The sequence below is a fragment of the Oculina patagonica genome, chromosome 10 (genome assembly GCF_052425735.1).
Source record: "Oculina patagonica isolate OP01 chromosome 10, crgOcupat, whole genome shotgun sequence".
NCBI lineage: Eukaryota > Metazoa > Cnidaria > Anthozoa > Scleractinia > Oculinidae > Oculina > Oculina patagonica.
Window position 1 is genome coordinate 13,337,546 of NC_135767.1, and position 19,548 is coordinate 13,357,093.

At 39.5% G+C, this 19,548-nt stretch overlaps 1 protein-coding gene across 1 annotated transcript; it reads right to left on the bottom strand.

Moving 5' to 3' along the window:
• Positions 1-8: 8 nt before the first annotated feature.
• Positions 9-19,382, bottom strand: LOC144629011 (ATP-dependent RNA helicase DDX24-like). The gene is made up of 16 exons (XM_078487156.1): positions 19,038-19,382; positions 17,869-18,046; positions 17,321-17,481; positions 16,161-16,421; positions 15,584-15,694; positions 13,732-13,856; positions 12,877-13,010; positions 12,304-12,425; positions 11,537-11,706; positions 11,194-11,305; positions 10,320-10,437; positions 10,056-10,152; positions 6,154-6,231; positions 5,858-5,922; positions 4,377-4,475; positions 9-3,978 (listed from the first exon to the last, which is right to left on the bottom strand). The coding sequence occupies exons 1-16, from the start codon at positions 19,233-19,235 to the stop codon at positions 3,896-3,898; spliced, it is 2,112 nt and encodes a 703-aa protein (XP_078343282.1). The 5' UTR covers positions 19,236-19,382; the 3' UTR covers positions 9-3,895.
• Between the last annotated feature and the right edge of the window lie 166 nt (positions 19,383-19,548).

Consider the following 19,548-nt stretch of genomic DNA (forward strand, 5'->3'; position numbering starts at 1 on the left):
GAGGTGTTGGTAGAGATACTTAATGCTATGAAAAGCCGAGATAGGCCCAGGACCTGAAGGGCATTTGGGCCCGAATGCACACTTTTATTTTATACTTTTATTCTATGGACTAGTTCTTTTACTTACTTATCAAAAACAAGAAGTATATTGAATTCCCTGTCTGACGATTTTAGAACTGCTGTCACTGTAAATGACTTTAGTCGTTTGTCTTGCCTTTTAAATGGAATGTAGGTTTTCTTATTGGTTTTAGCAGCAAGTTTCTGTTTAGTTATTCCGTCATTTTATTTATTTATTCATTAATTTATTTATCATTTATTTATTTAGTAAGTATTTATTATCTTAATACAGAGACACTAGCATTTTTGCAACAAATTCGAATAAGAATAAATTTTCGATGATTGATTGATTATTAATAGATATTTTAATGTGTAGTATCGCTGTACATATTTTCTGTAAGACTCTTCAAAACATATACAGCGAAACTACACAGCAATATCTTTAATAACACACGTGTTCGGATCCATATAAAAATTCGAGAAATAATGTAAATAAATAAGGCGAAATCTTTGTTTTTGCACTTTTTAAACCTTCAGCAAAAGTAAAGCAATGTAAACATAAACCAGTTTTTTCTTATTAGAGTGACCTTCGATTGAGTGTCGTTAAACCAAAACCAAGGAAATCACTTTGACCAATCACAAAGAACACAGACAATCCAGTGAACCAATCAAAACTTGTAGCAAGTACATGTAGCCGGTGCAAAGCGCAGGAAAATGTTTGTGAGCGAGCCACGATTGATTTTGGTTTTACTTCTGATTGGTTGAGAAAGTGGCACAAACTTTCTAATCAATCACTAATTCACCCAGTAATTCCAAAACAAAGCAAACGCGAATTACTTTCGGCACTCAGTCACTCTATATAAAACATTATCCAGCACACACGGAGGAGATAAGTATATGATCTCCGAAAAAAAAAGTTTTTAGATTTAGACAAATTTTAATTCCTTTGTTGTATTACAAAGAGCGGATGACATAGGGTCAGCTCCCTTGATGAGCACGCATTTAGTGCTCTTTATTTAACGTTAAAGGTATTTTGTAGGTTTTTGTGTGACAAGACTAAAAACCCAGTTCTTGTTATGTATGAAACATACTAAATATGATGTGATCGAGATAAGTAAGTTTAGCAGTATAGGTGAAATTGCGTTCAAACGTCCGCTTACGTATTTATTACAGTTGGTTAAGCCTTGCTTTTACTAGCGAGGCAAGCACATGCGCAAGCACAGACGCAAGCATAACAGCTCATATTTCACCGTGAAAAAGGCCTTGACGCAAGCATAAGCATAAGCACAAGCGTAAGCAAAAGCACAAAGATCAAAATTTCCCTTTTCTTGTGCTTCCGCTTGTGCTTGCCGTGTGAAAACGAAACACCGCATAAGCCCAAAGACATTTATGACGTCTGGCCGTGTCTGCGCAACTAAAACACTCGTTCTAGATTCTCCCGCGTCTGAGTATTTGAGCCTTGTAACAAGTAAACATCGTGTTCTTATGCTTGTGCTGCTTATGTTGACGTTCGTTTTCACTTAGTACAAGCTACTTATGCTTGCGCTTGAGCTTGCATCGCCAGTGAAAACCAGGCTTTAGCATTTCATATATTAATAAATAGCTGTCAAGCTCGTGCATTCTAAATCATAAAGTAAATGTTCATATTTATTTATTATTGCTTGCATTTAGTTTACAAAAACCTTCAGAAAAGCCAACAGTAACTTTTATTAGCATGAAAAATAGACGATGAAAGCGGCAATAACAAATGTGAGCTATGACAGGGTAACTTATGGCTTGTTCACTTGGTATAAAATCGTAAATGTGGCTGAAACTGAGTTGAGTTTGAAAAAGTTTTTGTTTCAAGTTTTCATAAACACCGAATTTAACCTTTTGCTCAAGTTAGTTGCTAAAAATTATTAACAATCGATTGTATCTGTAATGGTTCAATTATACCCTTGGTGCAATCTGGTATTTTCCTTTCTTTTCTATGCATTATCATACATCATGATACGCCAGAACAAAGGAAGACACCAAATTGTACCAAGGTTAAAATTGAACCACAAAATGTAGCCATTATGTCCATTCCTGACTGCATTTTTTGTCACATTTATCGTCTAATGATTGGTTGCTTACATCAGTAAGATCAAGATGTACAATAAATGCTGCTGTTGGAACCAAACTGGTGCGAATTTTCTGAGTCGTCTGTCAAGAGGTTGAATGCAAGCGATGAGTGTTAAACTCAAGAGTAAAATAAAATATGTAGTATGCGCGAATGTCCTAAGATCGATAGACAAAGGGCGCAAGTTGCAGACCGGGACGCACACGCGACAAAAATACGCACGTGAGCACAGGCTGCCCAAGCTTACAATTTGAACTTTAAAGCGCGGGAAGTAGACGGCCTGGCCTTTTTATTTATAGAATTTGTATGGGTATTTCTATGTTGGAACGAGTTGAAGTCTACCGAACAGTCCACCGAACAGTGACCGAATCAAAAGCTCGCTTCAAATCGAGTCGCCATGCCGGCTTCATGTCGCGCTTGTAAAGAGTAAGTCTAGCCTGCCTGTGGCAAGAGTAAAAATAGATAGCTTTGATTTTCCAATTGCGTGTAATCTTCAGACTCAAGCACGCAAAACTAATGTTCCACATATGCCCTAGACTAGTGAAATTTTTGGTGGTCTATCCCAGAAGGAAAAAAAAAAAAAGAAAAAGAACAAAGCAGTGCCTAAATAACCTAAATGTTTTAGTAGAATTCTCACTAAAGTACTTTCAACTGAACCCTTTTTCGAGTTAAGTAAAGTTAATCTTCATACATTCTACGCTGATGCATGTGGCTAATAGCAGAAAAGTAGCTCGGCCAATCAGGTTGTAGTATTTGCGTTAGCTAGTATACTAGTAGAATTCTACTATGCTTTTGAAACAACTATACAGTTTCCGTAAAAGAAAACAGCCAACAGAAACACACGAGAGTTGATGAGAGCGCAAGCAAGCTAGTAGTCACACGAGAAGGGCAGTTACACGTTAGCTAACTCTTAACTCCAATCGAGTTTCTGCTACTAGATGCAGATATAGTCACCCCAGTCTGTAGATGCTGAGGCGCGCATGTCACGCGAATGGCGACGACCTTGCGGGGAATGATCTCTAGGTTAAGGCTTTACTAGGTGTCCTTTCCTTTGACCTGTATATTGATGCATAGGTCTATCAAAGTGTCTTGTTGGGCGATTGAATAAACCTGCGAAGCTTAGATGTATTTTACTTGTGCCGTTATACGCTGATTTGTCGTCCAGGGAGGGTCAAAAATGCGGATTTAATTCCTTCGTACGTGCGTTGCGTGGAAAACCATTTCTTGAAACTCCGTCTAAACCAGGTTTTTTTTTCTTGGAAGATTTTGCATTTGAGAACCTTCCTCTTGCCTGGTCGTTTATCGCTGCAAAGCTGAAGAAAGTGGACTTAATTCGCTGCTGTTTGTGTCGCGAGGTAATGCAACTCTTGACTCACTTACAAGAACCGGATTTTCTTTGCGCGACTTTTGTGTTTGAAAACACTCTTCTTGCCTAATAGCCTTTTGCCACAAAGCTGAAGAAAGTAGACTAAATTCGCTGGCACCTATGTCGCGAGGCACCTATGTCTTTGAAAAGAACATGATATTTTCTATGAGGATTGCTTGCTCGCAAGTGACGATATTTGTTCATACGACATTTGATTTTTTCCCTTCTTCAGTCATAGCTCCTTCCATCTATCGTGTCGTCCTCAGTTATGAATCCAAATTTGCTTCCTGTCTTCTGGCCAATCAACTACTTTTCCTTACAACACTCTGTCTTGTTGTTCTTTCGTTCCCTCGTTCAAATGGCGACCTCCTGTTACGTTCTGGATTTCTTTCTCTTTCTCTTCTTTTTAACGTCTCCAACAGCAACTTTTTCGGTTTCCTCAGAATTTGTTACGGCTGCGAACAAAATACAAAAACGAATTAGGCGCTATTATGTAGAAGGGTAGAAGGGGAAGGGACAAAGGCTAATTACGAAGAGGAACTTAAAAGAAACAAAAGTTAGGGGTTAACAGAGTTTTCACGGCAGTCGCTAAGCCAATCAACGCGACCGCAAATGACGCAACAAAACCAATCAGAGCTTCCGAACAAAAACACGCGACCCGTGGCAATGCGAGCGCGGGAATAGTCGTGAAAGCGTGTCATTCGTCATTCTGATTGGCTAAAACTTGTGCACGAGTTTCATAAAACCAGCAAACAGCTAAGCAAATGCAGGGACTACAGCATTTCTGTTTGAAACTACAGACAAAGCGGTTTACACGAGAAGGATAATAACCTTTCTCAGAATTTATAGTTACCTTTTATTCCCGGCATTAAAAGAGCTCCAGTTTTGGTTGGGTATTTTCCGCTAAACCCATCCGGAATCAGTGGTGTCTTCAACAACCCAGAAAGTTCGGCTGAAAGGTAAGATAAAACAAACAAAAATACAAGCGCTGGGATTTACACATGAAATGTAAAAATAACATAATGTACATTCGTGCCTTGCTAATATAGTATACTCTGGAAAGCCTGATATTTTCTTCCAAAACTGGGCGAATGGCGAGCAGCTAAATTGCGCTTATTACGTACTCGCAATTAGTTACTTTTATGCGTTCAATCGACCCACATAATATTGTGGTGCTGATACAAGAAGCAACCTGAGCCGGCGTCATATGTGGGTTGAGTTTGATGTTGGTTCTCGCCTTGCTCCGAGGGTTTTTCTCCGGATTCTCCGGTTTTCCTTTCTCCACAAAAACCATCGCAGCTAAATTCTAGGTCGATCAGGAATCCGAAGGCCACAAGTTGTTAGTCGCCAGACTATTATGTGCAACCCTTGTTAAACGAAGTCGATTTTATTTTGTGTGTCAGCAACTTTATAAAAGTTGTTTTATTTCACGAGAATTGTAATGTCAGGACAGGACAACATGAATTGCCCGTAATTTTTTATTTACCTGAAAAGCGAGGTTCGACTATACAAATTTCTTCATTCTTGTGGGAATATTACCAATGGTGTTTACTGTTGGAGAGGCGCGGTGGCCTAATGGTTAGAGCGCTGGAGCGGTCCGGGTTCGAACCTGGCCGGGGTCATTGTGTTGTGTTTTGGGGTAAGAAACTTTAATCACATAGTGTCTCTCTCCACCCAGGTGTATAGATGGGTACTGGCGGATTTAATGCTGGGAGGGTAACCCTGTGATGGACCCCAGGAGGGGTACTTCGGCTTGTAAATGACGGGGATGATCGAAGGATTTTTTTGGGTTTGAAATTTTCGATTCCGGATTTTTTTGGGTTGGAAAATTTGGCAAGTATTTTTTTGGGCGACTTGATTCAAAGAGGGGATTTTTTGGGTATTAAAAACGAACTAAAGTGCTTTGGCGCGGCCTTGGCGTATTTATAGTATGATGAATAATCAAACTCGAGCGTTATTGCCCCTCCTGGCAATTTAGGGGTAATTTGACGAGGGATTTTGTTAGGGGTTATTTTTGGTCCAGGGATTTTTTTGGGTAATGTCGGAAGACTTAGGGATTTTTTTGGGTCCTGAGTTTTGCCTTCATTCGATCATCCCCGTCATTTACAAGCCGGATTACCCCCCCCCCCCCTGGGTGATGGACTAACAACCCATCCAGGGATGAGTAGAAATGCTCCTTGTCGCTTCATGCTCTATTGAAACCGGGATAAGCTCCGGCGTAATGGGCCAGTTTGCTCGAACACAGACTATACCTACCACTGACCAACAAATGACTTGCCAACAAATCAGGTTTTGGCTCAGTTGGGAATGAGCTTTAAATATACAATATAATACCTTTCATTTGCTTGAGTTTATCTTGTCGCTCCTTCCTTTCTCCCAAGTCTCCAAGATCTTCCAACCTGTTATGTATCTCGTTGAAGGCAAAATAACTAAGCTCACATATTTCAAAAAAGCTTGAAGTCGGGCGAGTAAGGTCAAATCGGCCGAGAGCTTTTGAAATCACGTGTTAACAATTGCCGGCGATGTGTAGGACACAAATTCTTGCTAAGCCAATCAAATTTCGAGTTTGTCAAAATCAGCCAATGAGTTATGCTTTAACCATGTTGTAATTTACTTTCTCAAAAGGATACAAATCTTCGTCAACTTCAATGTCCATTGCTTTGGCAGAGGCAAGTAACCAGTCATTGTTTGACTTCTTGCGTTTAAATCTGTAAAAAATAATTAACAAAATTTAGCAGATGACACAGTGATCATTAACTCCAGCTTGCCTTAGCAACGGCGCTACCGAAGCTCGTTCGATAATAGGCCATTTTACAGTTGTCTGCTCAGTGACCTGGCCTTTGAATGGAAGTGAGGCTGAAGGTGACCTTGTTTTGATACAGACCTCACCAGTTGCTTTTGTTGGGTTAATCGTGTTGTTCTGATGCTAACTAGTTTGCATTTACATGATTACATTTGTATCAATGCAAGGTCACCTCCAGCCTCACTACCCTTCAAAGGCCAGGCCACTTCCTGCCATACGGTCCGCGCCATCAAAATTTAAATTACCCAATCAGAGGCCGGCTGCGGGGAAAAACTGAGTTTTCCTACGTCACTTAGGTTTTGCGCTCTCTGATTGGTTGTGGTGAACGAGGAAAAAACAGAGAAATTACATGAAGTGAGGCGCGAAAAATGTTCACCATGGCTCGAAGTCGAAGCGCTGGTTTCTGTTGTCCTTCCTTTTTTTATTTTACTGAGTTCACAGTCTTTCTCAACGAAGTGTAGTGACTTATTTTGATTTAGTGTGCGATGCTGTCCGTGTCTGACTTGCTGGAATGGCGATCGCTGGATGAGATTCATGCTGCATTTGAAAACTGCGACGCTATGGTCGATTGGAGTCGACATCGAGGAAGCTCGTTAAACTGCCTCCCAGACCAAAGTACATTTTAACGAGAAAGCGAACATCATTCCCTTTCTCCTTCGCCTAATTTAAAAGATTGATCGCTGTTATGTACGCCGCTCTAACCAGCGTTGGGTAGAGTACTACACGTTTGTTCCTGTGGAGATTGTTCAATTCGCAGCTGTCACAACGCTATAACCGAAGTCATGAGTAAAAGGACATGCTGAAGTCTAGATTTTCAAGGTTTAGGGCCTTAGCTAGATTTGGATGCCTTTCATACCGTTGTAGCATTTCGGGTAGACTGGTCTTGTCAGGTAGAAACTGTAGTGTAGAAACTTTGTTTTGTTTGATTTGTAAATATGGTATCTTGAGTGTATTAAATTAAGCTTATTACGGAATTAGAAAATCTGTTTTGTTTTTGTGACTGCATGTAAATTTCTATATGTATTATTGAAATCCTAACTTTAGGAAAAGATTAATCTTTTAGATTGAAATTTACTTAATTAAACTTTTTAAATCAACTTTTCAATTGTTGAACACTAGAGTCAGTGTTCTCCAGTTTAAGGATTGTAATAATTTTGCTGTGAATTGCTATGTTTTGTCTCATTTCATTTGGCACTTGAAGAGCTTTTAATTTCGTTTAAGACTATAAAGATTCATTCTCATTGAAGACCATTAAATACTAGGAAGTCCTTGTTAAGGAGCTGTTAAATTTAAGTATAAAATAAATATCACTTCAATTTCAATACAAAGGTTGACTATAATAATTTAAATTTTGTCTATCAGAGTTTGTTTTGTTTTTGTTTCTATTTCTAGGATTAGATTTTCAAGCGTGTTAATTAAGACCCTAATACAAAACAATATATTTTCATCTTAAATGGATAACACCTTGTGTAAATCCAATTTTAAAAATAAGACTAGCCTTGCCATTATCCTTGTAAAGGATGTAATCCAGTTGCAAAAAAGGTTAATGATTTCAGAATTTGTAGTTCTGTAAGTTGATAGTGGCTACTAAAAGAGTTTAGAAACCCTTATGTGAAGATCTGTTAACAGTGCTTGATTCTGAGATTTAATGTGCAATATTTTCGTGGTTTTCTTAGCTACTACATTGTAATAAAGTAAATGGTTTGAACTACTACTAGATTGTGCTGAGCACTTTAGTGTTGCTTCATCAAAAACAGGTGCAATATTTTGGAGTTGTAACTGATTAGCACTGTTAAAACATTGTTGATCACTGAATCTTATCTTAGTTGAAAAAGCACAGACCCTGGTCCCTTAATCCTTAATAGTACACCATAAATTTCAGTTATCTTTTAAACTGGGTAAATTAATATTTTGTGTCAAGGTGTTCTGATACCTTAGTAAAACAGCTACTGTTATTTATTTTCTTACCTATACCTTGTAGGGCCAGTTTTCTCCACAAACTTTTTTCCCCAGTGACCTCTCAAAACTGGATTCAACTGGTTTTGACTGATACTGACAGAGGCTGCCTAATCGTAGTAGGTGACTTTATAATTATAGCACACCAGTTATAATTAAAAGTTGTAAACTTTTCAGTTGAAGTAAATTTTAGTATCCAAAAAAGTATTTATTTTCACTTCATTTTTTCTTCAGTTGTCCTGCTTGCTATAGAGTTATTGTAACCGCTTTTCAACGCCGAATTTGCACATCGTTTAAAGTCGTTTATTTGTAGTTCGATATCTTCAGGTATGGAAATGTTCGTGATTTCTAATTTCGAGCAGCGGCTGAAATTGACAGTTATGCTAAAGAAAGCCTGGCAATTTTTTAGTCGAGGTACTAGCCAACCTATTTTGTCCACTTCTGTCGTCCTCAAGTCGGAGGAATCCCCTTCAGGTGTACACATACCTTACAGATCGGATGGCAAATTTCACATAATTTGTTAAAAGCCCAAACCACCAAAAAAAACAGTGCCGCCAAAATTCAGCTCACCGCGGGAAATCGACGACGCGTTTACTTACCAGCTTTTTCGCTGAGTGTTTCAACGTTTTAGAATGCCATTCGTTAAATGAAGTTCAATATCAGTGAGGTTAGTTCCAGAAAGGCAGGGAAAAGGTTTGTGTTGGGCTTTAACTTTATTGACGTCGGACAAATAGACGGCCTTCGAGTCCTCTTGAGTCGCGAAAACAATGATAGTTCGGCATATATACTTCATTTAGTCGAAAGTGAATTGTCACTTTATGTTTGAAGTGATGACGTAGGAAAACTCAGTTTTGCCCGCCGCTCGTATTGCGGGCTCAACCTCCGTATGGCAGGTTGGCAGCCAACTGTAAAATGGACTATTCCCAAGTTGGATGCAAACTTGGCAATTTCATTAAGTAGTTTTCTCAAACTCATTACTAATTCCTCAAGTTAAAACAAAAAAAATCACAACCGTAAAAGCATAGATATTCACGATTTTATTTCTCCGTTTACTTCGCAGTTTTTGTTTCAGGACTGAGAAGATATATCAAACACTCGAGACAGTGTTTCATCGGCTTTCCAAACAACTTGAATTTCGTCAAAAATACTCCGCGGTGGGTCGTATTTTCAACTCTCTTCTCGGTGTTTAGATATCCCGATGAAAGACTGTCTCTTGTGTTTGATATAACATTATTACGTCAATCACGAAGCGTTCTCAACGAAATTGTCGATTTAGTTGGGAACTTCCTTGCAAACTTGCGGGCGGGCGGAAAGGCAGGCAGGAAGAAGGGTAATTTATTAGTGGAAACATACAAGAGTAGAGCAGATTGTACAAGCAAATTTTTTTGCTGTTGTAAATAATAAAGATGGTAGATTTTAAGCTCGGTGGTAAATAGTGAAGAAATTATTCTACATGACACGAGCGTGGAACAAAGAAAAAATCTGGGTCCCCGACGGGAATCGAACCCATGGCCTCCCAGATACCGGTTGGGCGCTTGCTGTGCGCTAGGCCATTTACTAGTACATTTACCTAGTAAATGGCCTAGCTCATAGCGAGTCCAAGGTACTGTACCTCAGTTGGTTAGAGCGCCCAACCGGTATCTGGGAGGCCATGGGTTCGATTCCCGTCGGCGATTCAGATTTTTTCTTTGTCCCACGCTCGTGTCATGTAGAATAATTTCTTCGCATTTTTTGTTGTTGTTTGTGCGTTTTGTTTGTTAATAGTCTACTTACTTGTGTTCGTCTTTGTCAATTTGCTTGGCGAGTGAGATTCTTTTTCTTATGGAAGACATATAAGTCACGTCAACTGGGAAGGAATCAAGATCGTTTCCTACAACACAAAGAATGATAAACATAAAAATAAATTTCTGAACAAGGATCTACGTTTTACTACACTAATACGTCCAAATTGATGTCACATGAAGCAATCTATTGCCCTCTTCGAAGAAAATTACATTTACAAGGTACATGTAGATCTGAACTTCAATCACACAGTACCTCCGTTTAGTGTCTTCATGATTTTCTTGTAAGATCCTAGTTCTTCTGGACCGACAAGCACAACACTTAAGCCCTCTCTGCTTGCTCTGGCCGTTCGTCCGCTACGGTGAATATAAAGCTGTTTACAAGAGAAGAAATAAATAAATAAAAATTATGAGTTATAAGTACAGTAGAACCCCATAACTCGAACTCGGATAACTAGAACTCCCCCGCTAACTCCAACTAAGTCCTATTTCCCTTGGACTTAACGTCACTTTTCAGTCATCTTACTCGGATAACTGGAAATCCCCGCTAACTCGAACTGAATTTCGGTTCCCTTAATCAAATTTACTTCGATAACTCGAATTCCGCTTTTTGCAACTCGCCACGGACGCCCATTGAAATATCCGATTGATTTCTTGACGTATAATCGGATTTAAACACTAAAAGTAACAGTACAGCAATTTGATTTTAATTAGTGTAACGAACAGCTCACGTATTTGACAGTCATTTTCCGATCGTGTTGCAGTTTCTGACGGCATAACTTTAGTTTGCAATGTACTGTCTACTGAAGGCTGAAAAAATTAGTAAACTATCAGCTATCAACTTAGCAAATTGAATATTCAATCGACCCCGATAACTCGTACCCTCACTAACTCGAACTGTTTTTCGTTTTCCTTCACAATTTGAGTTACCAGGGTGTCACGGGAGGTGACACAAGCTACTCGCAAACACTAGAATGTTGGAAGATTTTGAAGGTCTCGGATATCGAACCTATAATCTTCCACGAACCTCCCGCTTAATGCTCACTGCGATAGAGGTCTGAAGGTCACTAACAGTTAAGAGTCATGACAAGGATTTCCACTCCACCCCTGCTCGCAGGAGTAGAACTTACATCAGGATCCTTTGGGACTTGATAATGAATCACGTGCTCAACCGAAGGTATGTCCAGACCCCGCGCAGCCACATCTGTAGCGAGAAGTAAACCACTTGAACTTGACTTAAATCTGTGAAACGGAACAGATAAGACAAAAGCTTGTCACGCAACATTCGTTCTCGTTGTCACACAATACTCGTCGTGGAGGGGGGAATGGGGCAACTCGCGTGACGTCACAGGTACCTGGCTTGTAAAGCTGTGTATTCAAAAACCCGTTGAACGATTTACTTGGATGTTATTATATAGCAATTAATGCAACTACAAAAGCAGGAAAATATAAAAGAAACACAGGTTTCCTCACCTATCAAGGTTCTTTAATCTCTGCCTTTGCTGCATACTTGCGTGGAGAACCCACGGGTCAAAGTCCAGTAGTCTAAACAAGGAGCCCAGTCTCCTTACGCAGTCAACCGTGTTAGAGAACACCAACGTGCGGCCTGGGTACCGCGACAGGAAATAGTAAAGATACAGATCCTGCAAATCAAATAAAAAAAACAAAACAAAAAAACAAAAACAAAAAACGGCGAGTTAATGTCGTTCATGTCTTCATTTGAATTTAGTTTATTTGAGTGTTTATTTTGGTTTTCCATACTTTACAAAAGTTTGGTGGCTTTGTCATAAACTGGATTCGATTTTACAAGTCATTTGCGAAACACTTCTGGAACGGTATTTTAACTGCTGCTACACGAAAATACCAAAACCTTCACATGAAATAATTTGCTCCCAAACTAGAGCAGAGAAGAACTGATGAATTTACACAATTGCAAAGTTTTTGCGCACTAGGAAGAATATGTAGAAGTCAAAAAATATTAAAATCGCTAAAACCAACGACGGGCATGCCGAGTTGTAAGTTGCTAGTTTGGAGACCTATAATAGACCTATCTTTCCCAACCACCAATATAAACTCTTTCACGTCTACCGATAGCATTCGTTTAAGTATCCCAATAAATTTTTGACAGCTTCTGTTTGGTTTTACAACCTCCAGCCAATGAACGAGCCATAACGAAAATACCAACTCTCGTTAGCAATGGTACAGCGCATTTAACTAGTTAACTGTAAAATTCTTCAAACCTTCTCATCAATTGAGCATGAAATCTTTGTTTCTGTAAGCGTCTCCACCGTTCCTCTCTTGTTGGTGACGTCGATAACTTTACAATTATTCTTGTGCAGTCTGAGTTTATCCATTAACGATACTAAAAATGGAAAAAAAAAATATAACGAAAATTTCGTAAGTTTTTTCTCTTTCTTTTCCTCGCCACTCCTCTGTGAGGCGTACGGCGTCCACAGCCTTCTTCCCTTCTCTTTCCTCGTTGGCTCCAAAAGAGATCTTGGCCCAGTTGTTCGAAGGACGGATAACGCCTTAAATCGGATAAATCGCTATCCAGTGGATAAATGCTAACAAAACATACAACGCTATCCACTAGCTAGCGATTTATCTAGCAGATAGCGTTATCCGCCCTTTGAACAACTAGGCCCTTGTCTAGACCACGTGCATGTAAGTTGTCGTTTTTTTTCTATTTCCTTGCTTTTTTTCCTTCCTCCACACACACGCACGCACGCTCAAAAGTGCACGCACGTTTGCGGGAAAATAATAAGCTTACATTGTTTTCCAGCTGGATAATTGAAAGATACAGTTGTTGTTACCTAAAGCTTCTCCACTGGTGATCTTTTTTTCTTTTCCTTTTCTTTTGAACGATTTGGGCAGGGTCAAAGTTGCTGAGAAGATAAACTTCTGTAGAGTTCGTTTCTTCACTGTTTCTGAATCTGCACCATCATCACTGTTCGGAGAAATATAAATCGATATTAAAATAAACTCAATCTTAATTACCCAACATCGCATTTAAAAACACTTTTGTGTGCCCTGTCCTGTACCACAAGAGAGTTCAAGGCTTATTTACAGTGTAAATGTGCATAGAGCGATTTGTCGGCTACATGTAGGCTCGATTTGCGCCGCCTTCTCGGGTCCGGTCTTTGTTCCTCACCGAGTAGGGCTGGAAATCGAGCCTATTTGTTAGCAAGATTTCCCAAGCGTGATCAATAATTATTGGTAAATGAATTGGTATAATGTAAATCTATGTTTCAAAAATGCTTTAAAAAACATATTATTAATTCATTTATTTTATCGGGTACATGTAATAGTGAAATACAAGAGTTACTTTGTTAACTGTATTTAGTGAAAGCACTGCCGCACAGATATAATTTGTTTTTCATAATTTTTTTGCAGGCTGGTACGGTTTCATTAAAAAAAAAAAAAAAAAAAAAAAAAATCACGCCCTTTACGTCAAAATCTGTGCGCCTGCCACAGATTCTTTTTTTTTTTCTGAATATGGCTGACTTGTTCGACTAACTCAAAACACATAAAAGGATGGCCATTCGCACACGTTGATTCACTTAAATTGAGCAATACATCAGTTTACGATACAGTATTAACATTGCTTTCCGGATATGGCATGATTTTCATTTATACAATGTACTTGTACTTGTACATGTACACTGTACCTTGTTCTGTGAATGAGATCCAAAATTGAAGACAGCTCTTGAAAGTGACCTTGTTCCACCATCCTATCAGCCTCGTCAATTACAAGGTATCTCAAGTGCTCCAACTGGCACACATGCTCTTCACCCTGAAATAAAATGAAACACTTGATGGAGACCTATTTACATATCAAATGGTAGGGCTAAATAAACTTAAAAGAAGTAACGTAATGAAGAAGTACTGAAAATTAAAAATACACGTACATTTATTCATAATAAACAAATAATTATGTTTTTTGGTCTTTGAACTACAGCTATAAGAGTCTCGATGGTTATTCCTTCAAATGGCAGATCTGTCTTTTATTTTACACATTCAAATGTTTATGCCAGAAAAAAAGAAGAAGAGGAAGAAAGAGCGCCCTCCTGTTAGCCTGTATTTAGTAGCTTTACACAGAAATAAGCATCCCAGGCCCTAAAACTTAAGATTATTTAGGCAAGCATAATTTCAAATAAAATTTAGTTTTACAGTCAAGCTGGAAGTACATGATTGTACACTGTAGAGAGTGAACTTAAAGGTATTTTAGAATGCATAGAGATAATGATCTACTTTCTATCTTTTCATATCTGTTTCAGTGTTTTATGGCACATCATTGCATTTGCAATTGTACCAGTTCAAAAACAAATCATACCACTTAGTAGCTTCCAATGCAGACATTAAATCTTATGGCTAAGCATTGGGTTATTTTTGTTCCCATATTTGGCCTGGGAGTAGCAAATCTAGAAGGCTGAGAGAAGTGAACAGGCCAGGAGAGACCACACACTCCCCCACACCGGGTTATAACTCTTTTTTTTCTTTACAACAATTTTCCATTAAGTACTTTTCCAGGACTTTCCAAGGACTCAGATTGATTAATTTTTCCATGACTCCAAAATCCACATTAACCCTTTCCCTTCCAATATCTCAATATTACTTCTCCTTACTGTCTGCCATACATTTCTTATAATGTTAGTTCTGAAAATTCAGTTGTTACTTGAGTTTAACAGATTTCCAAAACTTTCCAGGACCAGTAGTCTTTTTCTGGACTTTCAATCCTGGAAAGTGCCACAATAAAATTCCAGGACTTTCTAGGTCTCATACGAACCCTGTCCACACACTGCATTCAGCCTCATGCCTACTTTCTAGGACACTTTTTAAATCTCTCCCCAAGCATCTCCTGAGTCAAATCCAAGATGGCACTTGTCTGGTCAAAATGCGCTCACAGTGCTAATATATGGCTATCCACCAAGCAGAGTCAAAATTGAACCCCAGTATCTGTAATAACCGGGTGTCCCTACCCCAGGGGGGTACTCCGGCTTGTAAATGACGGGGATTATCGAATGGAGGCAAAATTCAGGACCCAAAAAAATCCCTAAGTCTTCCGACATTACCCAAAAAAATCCCTGAACCAAAAATAACCCCCCAAAAAATCCCTTGTCAAATTACCCCTAAATTGCCAGGAGGTGCAATAAAATAACACAAAGAATGCTCGTTTTGTTTATTCATCATACCATAAATACGCCGAGGCCGCGCCAAGGCACTTCAGTTCGTTTTTAATACCCAAAAAAATCCCCTATCTAAATCAAGATACCCCAAAAAATACTTGCCAAATTTTCCAACCCAAAACAATCCCGGAATCGAAAATTTCAAACCCAAAAAAATCCTTCGATCATCCCCGTCATTAACAAGCCGGAGTACCCCCCTGGGGTCCCTACTGCACATGATGTACATGTGAGTATTGTTTTACACTTTATTGAAGTAAAGACTACAAAATCTTATAGAGAACCATTATTAACATAAGTGTAAAATTCTTTACACGGTTGACACACATGTACTTACCTCTGAAATAAGATCCCACAATCTCCCAGGAGTAGCAACGATTATTTCAGGACATTTCCGTAATAGCCTCAGTTGTTTTTGTGGTGCCATTCCACCGACCACGGCAACAATCTTGAAAACCAATAATCAAATGTAAGTTAAGCATACAGCAATAATAACTGAAGGTTGTCATTCTTAATTAATAAAACCTGAGAATGCCATCTCAAATAATTAGACATGTCATGATCACAACTGACAGTCGTGACCTTTTGACCTGGTTGAAGTGCGCTTCTATTTCCTGAAAGGTCCGCTGAGATGACTGATTGCAGCAAAAAACATAGGTTTAAAATTCAGAGTTTGCATGTTTTTAAAAGCCACAATAAAATTGAGAGACTTAAGTGTGCCATTTTCATTTAATATGTGACCTCTCAAGTGAAAATGTTCCTTGCGGCTTGCCGTTTTGACACTGATAGCCACGTGTTTGCCGTTCAGCAGCCATGCAAACTGGATGGGATGCTGTACGAGTCGTGTGATCTATCTGTGCAAAAAAAGGGGGGGGGGGGGCATGTGAGCTATCCATGCAGTACCCACACAGTACCTCTAAAGAAGTGTGCTTTGCAGCCTGTTGAAGGTGATTTCTGATTTGCAGGGCCAATTCTCTGGTCGGTGTCATTATCAAAGCCAGTAGCGGTCTGTTGTCCTCATCACTGCAGGTCGTATCATTATCAGCCTCAGGAGCTGATGTCTCTGCACTACCTTTCTCTTCATTTTCTTTTGACCCTTCTGTTTCTTGGCTAGCCTTTCTAAGCAGGATGTGTGTGAGAATTGGAATACCAAAGGCTAAGGTTTTTCCTGATCCCTGATAAAAAGAAAAAACAAAACAAAAACAAAATAGAAATAATGCATTTGTCGAAGTAAGATATACCTGCCAACTCTCACGCCTTGGGCGCGAGTCTCACGCCTACGAGTTGAAAACTTTGGTCACACGCCAACTCACGCTTACGAACCAATTTCTCACGCCTAGTCGAAAAATGTGAGTAGTTACAACCAAAAACGACACATTTTCCAAAAATGTAATCTCAAACCAGTGTGAGAGAATAAAACACCATGTAAAATGAGTAAATGGCGATACCTTCCCCGAAATGACAGAGTTTTGACGAAAAAAAGCATTGAGAATGAAGTCGTGTTTAGCAAAACACGTCCACGTATTGGGATCGGGAGATCTTCAGAACGTCTTCGGAAAACTTCGAACATTGTCGTATCGTCTTTGGAAATCCTGGCACTCTCAGGATAAAAATCTCACGCCTTTGACTCAGAAAAAGTTGGCAGGTATAGTAAGATGCAGTGTTACAATCTTTAATTTAGGGCAGGCATACATGTAATATGTTATTCAAACATCTTTAAACAAGAGGACATCATGGTGAGCTTAACCCACATGTACAGAAAATGGAGATGGATTGGGCATGTGTAGAGGAAGGACACTGGTGAGGTGGCTAAAGAAGGTCTGTTCTGGACACTAGAGGAAAGCAAGAACGGGGATGGCCTAGAACAAATTGGCAAAGGTCAACGGAGAAAGAAAGTTAAGTGCTTACACCTGACCTGAAAATGGGATCAGGAAGGGGGCACAAGACCGCTCCAACTGGAGAGAGACTGTAAAGGCCTTATGCATCCAATGGCACTAAAAAGGACTGATGATGATAATATTAAGATGGTGCAAGTCTACAGTATTTAAGAATTACATGCTACAAAAAAACTCACCGTTTCTGCAGCTCCAATGATGTCTCTGTGGTGAAATATTGCTGGCGGCATGGATAGCGTTTGTATAGGAGTTGGGCTGGTGAATCCCTGGTCACCGAGACCTCTCTGCACTTCTTTTGGCACTCCAAGGACTTCCCAGGCACTGGTGTCTGCCATGGCTTCTAAGATTGAAAATATCACTGACTTAGTTAAGACACACTCTCGAGGAGAGTGAGAAAAACAGGAGCAGGACCCAGGAGGGGGGATGGGGGAGGTAGGGGAATTGGAGAGGGGGAATTGGGAGGGGGGGATTGGAGGCATGGGAGGTGGGAGAGAAAAGGGTGGAAGGCTGGAGAAAAAGAAAAAGAATACCTAACATTGCATCAATATTTTGGAATCTTGAGAAACAAAGTAAAGAACAAATGTACATTTACACCTGTATGGGATATTAATTAAAAGCCCTGTACTATGGCTTAGTAGAAGCACACACAAATTTACTGTATATAGTATCTGACACATAATTATCTAGTACATGTACATGGTTGCTAGTGTACAATTTTGTACAATACCCTGTAAAACTTCTTCCATTCCTTCATCAACTGAAGTTTCTTGCTGTTCTGTTTTTTCCTTATTTTCAGCTTTCTTTTTCTTTTTTCTTTTCTTTTTCTTATTCTTCTGCTCTGCAGCCTTCTTTTTCTTTTCTTCTGGTTTTGGTGATTGTGTAGTGTCAGATTGTTCCTGATTATCCTGAAGATAACATAATGTTAATACCAAAGTACATTGTACAAATTTGTAGAGAATGGAGAAAAGACAGATCATGCATGTAGGCTGAGTGACAAGGAAAACGTAAACTGTACTCTTCCAATCTCCAACCTGGGAATTCTTTCTTCTTCTGCAGCAATGGTAATAGGGACCTTCAGATTGGAGTATGAGTCCCAGGGAGGGGGGGGGGGGTACTCCGGGATCCAAGTGAATTTAAATAGGGGATTTTTTTGGGTATTAAAATCAGACTAAAGTGGCTTAGCGCGGCCTTGGCAATTTAGGGGTAATTTGACTAGGGATTTTTTTGGGCGTTTTTTTTTTGGTCCAGGGATTTTTTTTGGGTAATGTCGGGAGACTTAGGGATTTTTTTGGGTCCTGAGTTTTGCCTCCATTCGATCATCCCCGTCACTTTGATCCCGGAGTACCCCCCCTGGGGTATGAGTACAAGTAAGCACAAGATTGACTTTGGAATTTCAATTCAGTTCTGCTTCCAGAGCCCTCTTTACTCCCTGTTGCTGACCAGTGGAAAAGAAGACTACAATGTATCTCGTAAAATGTGATTATCAAAAGCACAAGCAGTAGGTTTGAAAAGTCATACTCGTCCTCAGTCTCATACTCATACTCCAATCTGAAGGTCCCTATTATTTATGACTATGGCTTTTTAGTGTTACGAGATTTCAACAGATCCAGTAGAAGCTCTAGGGTGAATGGGGGGTACTAAACAGTATAGTAAAAAGAAACCTTGGTTTGTAAGAGAAATTACGAACTGACTGATTCAGCTGGGGGTTAAACTGAGCTGAATCTAAAACATCATTTAAAAGTAGCTTAAAACTGTTTCACCATGGTTTTATCTCGAGTGTTTATCTTTTGCGCTCTTTTCCAGATTTCCTTTAACAATAGTAGTACAAGCTTATAATTATGGTTATAAGTATGTGTACTGTCATGGAAGCAGTGCACTCAAAGCTTTATAAGTTACCTTCACTGATGGCTCTTTTTTCGCTTTCTTCTTGCAGCTTGCACCATCAACATTTATTCCTCTAAGCTTTTCCAAGTTATAGTCCTCCATCACCTCAAGGGAAACAAATCCCTCCATGTCGCCCGCAAAGAACGAAGGATCGTCCAACACAACAGGCCGCCATTTTCGTTTACTACCTTTCGACTTCTTCTCCGCCATAGCGACGATCTTTATCAAAATATCTTAAAGTAGCCTTTTCCTTTTACCCGTTCCAAGAACACGAAGCTATTTCAACAGCATCAACAATTAAAATAAAATTTTTGTGACGAAAAGTCGAACATGCCGTCCTCCGACCCGTCCGCCATGATGGATTGCTAATTCAGAGGAAGTCTGGAACGGGAAAAGCCCGCCTTACTTGTTTTCAGCGGTTTTCCAACCGCTGGTCAAGAAGAACGTGGGCTCTGGCAAAAGCTGGTAGGAACGTTATGTCTATCCGCTGATCGATCGCGGTCACTCAGCATGGCTTTTCGCT

Bases quoted from the DNA above. Each gene is read 5' to 3' on its own strand.
- LOC144629011 (XM_078487156.1), bottom strand. From the start codon at position 19,235: ATGGCGGAGAAGAAGTCGAAAGGTAGTAAACGAAAATGGCGGCCTGTT. The intron at 11,707-12,303 runs GTTTGAAGAATT...TTTGATTTGCAG, and splicing joins CATGCTCAATTGATGAGAAG to GATCTGTATCTTTACTATTT. The intron at 10,153-10,319 runs GTACTGTGTGAT...TTTGTGTTGTAG, and splicing joins CATGAAGACACTAAACGGAG to GAAACGATCTTGATTCCTTC.